This window comes from Mesoplodon densirostris, chromosome 13 (genome assembly GCF_025265405.1).
Source record: "Mesoplodon densirostris isolate mMesDen1 chromosome 13, mMesDen1 primary haplotype, whole genome shotgun sequence".
In the NCBI taxonomy this organism is placed as follows: domain Eukaryota; kingdom Metazoa; phylum Chordata; class Mammalia; order Artiodactyla; family Ziphiidae; genus Mesoplodon; species Mesoplodon densirostris.
The window spans coordinates 27,760,384-27,770,376 of NC_082673.1; the positions used below are offsets into that span (position 1 = coordinate 27,760,384).

Here is a 9,993-nt window from a genome sequence, read left to right on the forward strand (position 1 = left end):
AACAGTGCTTATTTTCCTTTTAACTCACATTACGAAAAAGACCAAGAATGAATACTCCAAAACATTTTGGCTCTGTAAACTATCCTTATTGCTGTAAAATATAAATAAATAAACTCAAAGTGCAACATCTTTTAAAACTCGAATAATGGGATAATCATCTGATAAAATAATAATAATCAAAATGAGTGTGAAAAACACATAGCTTTTGACATAGTCATGTACACATGGGAATAAGAGAAGGAGGTACATAGGATAATCTCAGTTATTCAATACCCAGTGCTTCTTGATGTTTTCACAAGAGAAGAAAACCAACCACTAGGGGAAATAATTATTATGTTGTCAGCATAATTCCCATTTGGGCAAATTTCTGTGAATGAAATGCACACACCCTGGCATTAGAGGGAATTCTGTTAATGTAGAACGTAGCTTCATTTGTTGAGCACTTACTATTTGCAAATCACTAAACTAAACACTTTGATTTACTACTCCAGGCCCTGAAAGTTAAAATCTATCTATCCTGATTGTGTGGATGAGAAAACTGAGGTACAGGAGGGTTTATCACTTGCAGCATCGCAAAGCTTGTAAATGATGAAGCTCGACATTGAACACGGGCTCTCTGACACCAGAATTTTATCCTTAACCCTTGTGGTTAACCACGTCTACCAACAGAATTTAGAGTAAAATATCAAAGGATTGCTCACATGGACATGTTGTTGACAGCCAACATATACGCTTTTGTACTTTTTTCCTCAGTGACTTTTTGTCTTCTTCACTTAGGTTTGAACTTGTCAGTGAGAGCTTTCTTCATCCTCCTTCCTTGAGTGAACAAATCCTATGTTTTAGCTGATTTTCTTTTTTTTTCTTTTTTTATCTTTTTTTTTTTTTTTTTTTTTTTTGCTGTATTTTCTCCTTAGAGAGAACATCCTTATCAGAAAAAACTATATATAACCAGAAAGATCAATCTGTTTATGTAAATCTTTGTTTCTTTATATACAAGAACCATCTGCATTCCCCAATTTTTTGCTAATTCTGTTAAAAAATACTATGCTTACATGTAAATACACAGAGATATGAACATAATTTACATGACTGAATAAATTCAACCTTAACATAATATTACTTTATCTTCCTCACACACATAATAGTACAGAGTTTACCCATTCATAGACTGTTTTTTCGTGGTTTATCCAAATGGCTCATGAGCAACCCAAAGTAGTAGTCATTTGCTTTTTCCCCCCCTCCACCAGAAGCTCAGAAGAAGAAATTGGAAGAGAGTATAGAGCTGATCCAAGATGAATGTGTGTCAGAGAATGCAGATCACTCTACAGAGGAGCCTGCTGAAGGAGGGCCAGATGCCGATGGAGAAGAAATGACTGATGGGATAGAGGAGGACTTCGATGAAGATGGGGGTCATGAGCTGGTAGGAACTAAACATTTGGTGTCCACACCCCTTTGGTAATAGTACCAGTGTGTCAGTGGCTCATTCATTCTAAAATATAGATTAATTATTGAGGGCTTATTTCTTTCTTACATGCATATATTTAAGGCAACCTCAGGCAGTGCTTTGCACATAATAAGTGCTCAATATATTTTTGCTAATTTAAAATATGAGGGAATAAATGAATGAACAGGAATATTATATATGAGATTAGGTATAGTTAAAGCCTCATATGAAAGATTCTCTTTCTCAAATGCTTCATCATGAAAAGAATCTTGTGTTTGTGCAGTTACACATGGGTATAATATCCTGGTAACAAAACAACCATTTACTGGATGATACATGGCTCCCCTCTTATTTAGTAGTGTCACTCACTGATGATAATTATATTAGTTATATGTCCAACAGCCCTTTGTACTCTGCTCACTAAGAGGAACCTTCGGTGTATAGCCAGTTTATCATCTTCAGTGCCTGTGCTCCTTGATAACCAGTTTTTATGAGTTGCGGATTTGACTGTGACTTGATTCTTTACATGTTTTGTTTTCCCAATGTTGTAATCATTATACTGGTCATTTCCAGATGTTCTTTCCTGTATAAACACACCAGGGACTTGTTAAATATATGCTGCTGAGAATGATACTCCGCATATTTTATCAGCCATGAAATTAAATATACTATCTTAAAGGGACTGACTAATAAGAATAAGACAAATGTGTGTGTATATGTGTGTGTGTGTTGCCAGCTCTCAAGTATCTATGGACTGATTGCATTAAACTTGACTTATCCTAGGTAATATCAGATTCCAATTTGTTTTAATACCTACTGTTATTTAACTGATTTTGTCGTGGTTGTTGTTTTGGCATGGTAACTACCCTATCTCTAGTTTCATTTATGGAATTTTATATTGATTTTTAACATTCCAGCTCTGTTTAAATTGCATGGTACCTTTATTTAAACTTTTCAGATATGAGCATTTAACAACCACCCTTATTTTTACAAAAGTCTGCATCAGTTTGAAGGACTTGAGTACTTATTTTTAGAACTGTTTTGCTTTCTAGAGTCTGTTGAGCAGGGACTAGAATGAAAGACTAACAAGTTTCTCAGCTTCTCCTTAGGCAGCACTTTAATCCAACAACATAAGTTCCTCAAGCCATTCTATTCAGACTTTTGTTGTCACCATCTCATTGTGACTGCTTTTGTTGAGATCTCTGGAGGCCTCCATGTTGCCATTACCCATGGTTGCCTCTCCGTTCTTATTTTAATTAACCTGTCAGCAGAATTTGGCTGAAAACTGGTTAGGAGAATTTCTCAGAATACTAGTTGTTCATTCTCATTCACCCATGCTAGAAACCTTCCCTCCATATTTCCACTAAATAAGGGAATAACCCAGGACTTTGTCATGGGCCACCTTTTCTTTCTACACACTTTCACAAGGTAACTTCATCAAACACCAGAGCTTTGAGTATTATTTATAGGCCAGAGATTCCTAAATCTATATTTCTACTTTTCATCTCTTCCTGGAATTCTAAACTCAAGTAGATGCCTCTCTCCTCATAAATGTTCAGTAAACAATTGAAACTTAACATGCTAGACACATTCTTGATTTTTTCCAGCCATCTTATTACTTTCCAGACTTCCTCTTTCTGGTAAACAGCATCATTATCCACACAGTTGTTAAAAACCAAAAAGACGATGATTACCTTTGATTCTCTCCACCTTCCCCCATTCATTCTACCTCCAAATAATAGCCCAAATCTAGTTACATCTCCACTACAGCTAAACTGACTTTTTTGCTTCAGCCCATGCAATCCATTCTCCACACAAAGAGGATAAAAATCTTTTTAAACTGTATACCAGATAATGCTACTCCCTTGCTTAAAACCCTACAGTGCTTTTATCACACTTATAATCAAAATCCCTAAGTGTGTGAATTTAAATTGAAATTGGGTGGAAGACACCAGGAGAGAGAGAGAGAGAGAGAGAGAGAGAGAACTTGCTGAGGAGAAAGAAAGTCCCCAGTGCTGATGGGAAAGGAATTTAGGACGCAGTGTATATATAGGCTGGCCTTCGATGTGAAGAGGGACACTCTTTCATTGCAACAAACTGTAGTAAGTCTGAGGATTTGGTGGCAGGTGCTTGAGGGAATTCAAGCATGAACTGTAAGTCAGAGGTGATAATCTCTGGAGAGTGAGGAGAGATGGGCATTGTCACAGATTTAAGGAGAAAGGAGAAGATTTGAAGAAGTGAGTATGGAAAACATAGAAGATCACTAATTTGGAAAACATACAATGATTGATGGTTAGTGTCCATAGCCAGTTGAGGCTAGAGACCAAGAATTAAAGAGTAGTAGTTTGCAAACTTTAAGGTGCATCAAATAACCTGGAGTTTGTTAATTCCCATTCCAGATGGTTAAAACACACATTTCTGTGTCCCATTCCAAGAGTTTCTGATTCAGTATGCTGAGTGTGTCTGGGAATTCACATTTTTAATGGGCTCCCAAGTCATGCTGATGCAGCCAGTCTGGGGTTCTCTCTGAGAACCACTATTGAACAGGGAAGGAGGGGAACCTAGGAGGGGGCTGAGAAGGAGAAAACAGAGGCACGAAGGGAATAGAAGTCATTATACCATTAAGGACCAGAAGAAAGGAAAGGAAATGAATAAGAGAAAAGCAATGGTTATACTCAGAGACTGAGATATTTCAGAGGAGTGACAGGTGATGAGAAAATCTATGGGAGGGAGTGATGGAAGTGGGATCAGAAGAAAAGTCACTGCATATGAAGAATTCAAGGAACTGAGAGGCTCAGATGCAAGATGGCTCATCTACATGGGCATAAAATCACTCCAAATATCAGATAGAAGTACAAGAGTAAGACAGCTATGAAAAGTCAGCTGTCATGAAAGAGATAGCGAGGCCCATTTTAGTCCCAGATCTGTCACTATCCGATTCAATCGATTCACCTTAAACATAACTTCTCTGAGTCTCAACTTTCTTATCTGCAAAATAGTAAGTTTAGGTTAGAAATTTCTAAAATCCCTTTTGTTTGATCTTTCCTCTGAGTGAGTCTGTGTTCCAGGAACACCATGTCTGAAAGAGCAAGGGTTGAGCGTGCAGCCAAGGGAACAAAGCCAAACCATGGTGTTTGGTTTAAACACACAGAAAGTAACTGATTAGAACTATTGCTGGCTGGAGGTTCTCAGGTTTTCTCCCTCAACTCCTGCATTATAATTGGGGGTTTAGCTAATGGGAGGTAAGGATACTATCTCTAGTATCTCATTTCATTTCTAAAACTTGGAAAACAGTGAGTGAGGGTGAGTTTAGCACTCAGTCCCTGCATTCTAAATGGAGACTGGGGAGTCCCTCCCATTGATTGCCCAAGAGAAAATTCCCTGTTCTGGTGTCTACTATTTTCTCTTTTCCAGACCACATGAACCAAATCATCCTTGGTTCCTGAAAAGGAAAGTAAAAACACAAATCTTCTCTTTTTGAAGAGTGGGTATAATTACAGATTCAGCAAGGATACAGTATAATTAGGTCTTTAGCATATACAGTAGCAACCAAAAGGAAGAACTGACATCCACGTGCTCAGGCAGTTGCTCAAAGAAAATCTGAAATGAATGGGAAACAAGACTTGTATCTGAAGCAAAGGAGATCCAGGAAATGTGATAATGGGACAGCCATAAGTGGAGGCACCCCTTGTGGAGCATGTGGGAAGCTGCTCCATACATTACCTAGATCTAAATATCCAGTTAGTGAAATCGATTTCCATTAAGCAATCCATTCAACTAATGTTCAGGTGCCTGCTGTGTGTGAATCAGGTGCTACAAAAATGTACAGATAACTAAAACTATTGCTTTATGTGTAAAATGAAATGTTTAAGTAAATGGTTCTTTTTCTCAAGTAGCTTAATGCCTTAGAGAAGACTGATTTCCTCACGTAAAAAAATCATACACTTAGACTTCATAATTTATAAGAAGCGAGCCAGGGCTAAAGATATGGGATTCTATAATAATCTATGCCTATGTATTTCATTAGTGCCTATAAATTAAGACTTGAATATATTTAAAATTGAACTCTATATTGACGCATTATACATACACTATCAAACTGTTACCATACTCATTTCCGAATAAATCCATTAGCAAATATTTATTGATTGACCACTAATGAGATTTTTGCGATGGGAATGAAGAAGGCAATCATATTTTTTCCATCAAGAAGGCTATCAAGAACTCGAATTGGGGCCTCCCTGGTGGCGCAGTGGTTAAGAGTCCGCCTGCCGATGCAGGGGATACGGGTTCGTGCCCCGGTCTGGGAGGATCCCATATGCCGCGGAGCGGCTGGGCCCGTGAGCCATGGCCGCTGGGCCTGCACATCCGGAGCCTGTGCTCCGCAACGGGAGAGGCCACAACAGTGAGAGGCCCACATACCGCAAAAAAAAAATTAAAAAAAAAAAAAAAAAAAAAAAGAACTCGAATTGGTTCAAGATGGCAGAGTAGAAGGACTTGCTCTCACTCCCTCTTGCAAGAACACCCGAATCACAACTAACTGCTGAATAATCATTGACAGGAAGACACTGGAACTAACCAAAAAAGATACCCCGCATTCAAAGACAAAAGACAAGCCACAATGAGATGGTAGGAGGGGCACAAGCACAATAAAATAAAATCCCATAACTGCTGGGTGGGTGACTCACAAACTGGAGAACACTTATACCACAGAAGTCCACCCACTGGAGTGAAGGCTCTGAGCCCCACGTCAGGCTTCTGAACATGGGGGTCTGGCAACAGGAGGAGGAATTCCTGGAGAATCAGGCTTTGAAGGCTACCAGGATTTGATTAAAGGACTTAAACAGGACTGGGCGAAACAGAGACTCCACTCTTGGAGGGCACACACAAAGTAGTATGTGATTGGGACCCAAAGGAAAGAGCAGTGACCCCATAGGAAACTGCAGCAGACCTACCTGCTAGGGTTGCTGGGTCTCCTGCAGAGGTGGGGTGTGGCTCTGTCTCACCATGAGGACAAGGACACTGGCAGCAGAAGTTCTGGAAAGTACCATTGGGGTGAGCCCACCCAGAGTCCACCATTAGCCCCATCAAAGAGGCCAGGTAGGCTCCAGTGTTGGGTTGCCTCAGGCTAAACAACAGGGAGGGAACCCAGCCCCACCCATCAGCAGACAAGAGGATTAAAGTTTTACTGAAATTTGCCCAACAGAACAACAGCCAGCTGTACCCACTACCAGTCCCTCCCATCAGGAAACTTGCACAAGCCCCTTAGATAGCTTCATCCACCAGAGGGCAGACAGCAGAAGCAAGATGAACTACAATCCTGCAGCCTGTGAAACAAAAACCACATTCACAGAAAGATAGACAAGATGAAAAGGCAAAGGGCTATGTATTGGATGAAAGAACAAGATAAAACCTTAGAAAAACAACTAAATGAAGTGGAGATAGGCAACCTTCCAGAAAAAGAATTCAGAATAATGATAATGAAGATGATCCAGGACCTCAGAAAAAGAATAGAGGAAAAGATCGAGAAGATGCAAGAAATGTTTAACAAAGATTTTGAAGAAATAAAGAACAAACAAACAGAGATGAACAATACAATAACTAAAATGAAAAATATACTAAAAGGAATCAATAGCAGAATAACTGAGGCAGAAGAATGGATAAGTGACCTGGAAGACAAAATGGTGGAATTCACTGCTACGGAACAGAATAAAGAAAAAAGAATGAAAAGAAATGAAGACAACCTAAGAGACCACAGGGACAACATTAAACACAACAACATTCACATTATAGGGGTCCCAAAAGAGAAGAGAGAGAGAAAGGACCAGAGAAAATATTTGAAGAGATTACAGTCAAAAACTTCCCTAACATGGGAAAAGAAATAGCCTACCAAGTCCAGGAAGTGCACAGTCCCATACAGGATAAACCCAAGGAGAAGCACACTGAGTCACATAGTAATAAACTGGCAAAAATTAAAGACAAAGAAAAATTATTGAAACCAGCAAGGGAAAAATGACAAATAAAATACAAGGGAACTCCCATAAGATTAACAGCTGATTTCTCAGCAGAAACTCTACAGGGCAGAAGAGAGTGGCATGATATACTTAAAGTGATGAAAAGGAGGAACCTACAACCAAGATTACTCTACCTGGCAAGGATCTCATTCAGATTCTATGGAGAAATCAAAAGCTTTACAGACAAGCAAAAGCTAAGAGAATTCAGCACCACCAAACCAGCATTACAACAAATGCTAAAGGAACTTCTCTAAGTAGGAACACAAGAGGAGAAAAGGACCTACAAAAACAAACCCATAACAGTTAAGAAAATGGTAATAGGAACATACATATCAATAATTACCTTAAAAGTGAATGGATTATCTGCTCCAACCAAAAGACACAGGCTTGCTGAATGGGTACAAAAACAAGACCCATATATATGCCCTCTGCAATAGACCCAATTCAGACCTACGGACACATACACACTGAAAGTGAGGGTATGGAAAAAAATATTCCATGTAAATGCAAATCAAAAGAAAGCTGGAGTAGCAATACTCATATCACATAATATAGACTTTAAAATAAAGAATGTTACATGAGACAAGGAAGGACACTACATAATGATCAACAGATCAATCCAAGAAGAAGATATAACAATTATCAATATATATGCACCCAACATAGGAGCATCAGAATACATAAGGCAACCGCTAACAGCTATAAAAGAGGAAATGGACAGTAACACAATAATAGTGAGGGAATTTAACACCTCACTTAAACTGATGGATAGATCATCCAAACAGAAAATTAATAAGGAAACACAAGCTTTAAATGACACAATAGACCACATAGATTTAATTGATATTTATAGGACATTCCATCCAAAAACAGCAGATTACACTTTCTTCTCAAAAGTGCATGGATCATTCTCCAGGATAGATCACATCTTGGGTCACAAATCAAGGCTCAGTAAATTTAAGAAAATTAAAATCATACCAAGTATCTTTTCTGACCACAATGTTATGAGATTAGAAATCAATTACAGGGAAAAAAATGTAAAAAACACAAACACATGGAGGTTAAATAATACATTAGTAAATAACCAAGACATCACTGAAGAAATCAAAGAGGAAATTTAAAAATACCTAGAGACAAATGACAATAAAAACACAACAATCAAAAACCTACAGGATGCAGCAAAAGCAGTTTTAAGAGGGAAGTTGATAGCTATACAAGCCTACCTCAAGAAACAAGAAAATTCTCAAATAAACCATCTAAACTTACACCTAAAGGAACTAGAGAAAGAAGAACAAGCAAAACACAAAGTTAGCAGAAGGAAAGAAATCATAAAGCTCAGAGCAGAGATAAATGAAATAGAAACAAAGAAAACAAGAACAAAGATCAATAGAACTAAAAGCTGGTTCTTTGAGAAGATAAACAAAATTGATAAACCATTAGCCAGACTCATCAAGAAAAAGAGGGAGAGGACTCAAATCAATAAAATTAGAAATGAAAAAGGAGAAGTTACAACAGACACCGCAGAAATATAAAGCATCATGAGAGACTATTACAAGCAACTCTATGCCAATAAAATGGACAACTTGGAAGAAATGGACAAATTCTTAGAAAGGTATAAACTTCCAAGACTGAACCAGGAAGAGTTAGAAAATGTGAACAGACCAATCACAAGTAATGAAATTGAAACTATGATTAAAAATCTTCCAACACACAGAAGCTCAGAACCAGGTGGCCTCAGAGGTGAATTCTATCAAACATTTAGAGAAGAGCTAACACCATCCGTCTCAAACACTTCCAAAAAATTGCAGAGGAAGGAACACTCGCAAACTCATTCTATGAGGCCACTATCACCCTGATATCAAAACCAGACAAAGATACTACAAAAAAAGAAAATTACAGACCAATACCACTGATGAATATAGATGCAAAAATCCTCAACAAAATACTAGCAAACAGAAACCAACAACACATTAAAAGGATCATACACTATGATCAAGGGGGATTTATCCCAGGGATGCAAGGATTCTTCAATATACACAAATCAATCAATGTGATACACCATATTAACAAATTGAAGAATAAAAACCATATGATAACCTCAATAGAGGAAGAAAAAGTTTTGACAAAATTCAACACCCATTTATGATAAAAATTCTCCAGAAAGCGGGCATAGAGGGAACCTAACTCAACGTAATAAAAGCCACATATGACAAACCCACAATAAACATCATTCTCAATGGTGAAAAACTGAAAACATTTCCTCTCAGATCAGGAAAACAAGGATGTCCACTCTCACCGCTATTATTCAACATAGTTTTGGAAGTCCTAGCCATGGCAATCAGAGAAGGAAAACAAATAAAAAGAATATAAATTGGAAAAGAAGAAGTAAAACTGTCACTGTTTGCAGATGACATGATACTATACATAGGGAATCCCAAAGATGCCACCAGAAAACTGCTAGAGCTAATCAATGAATTTGGTAAATTTGCAGGATACAAAATCAATGCACAGAAATCTCTTGCATTCCTATACACT

The 9,993-nt window shown here is 37.9% G+C and overlaps 1 protein-coding gene across 1 annotated transcript in view; it reads left to right on the top strand.

Moving 5' to 3' along the window:
* RALYL (RALY RNA binding protein like) overlaps positions 1-1,459 on the top strand; it is a 418,727-nt gene extending 417,268 nt beyond the window's left edge. Inside the window, exon 7 of the mRNA XM_060115714.1 lies at positions 1,248-1,459. Within this exon, the coding sequence (XP_059971697.1) occupies positions 1,248-1,459 (212 nt within the window). The remainder of the gene's footprint in view (positions 1-1,247) is intronic.
* The last annotated feature ends 8,534 nt before the right edge of the window (positions 1,460-9,993 follow it).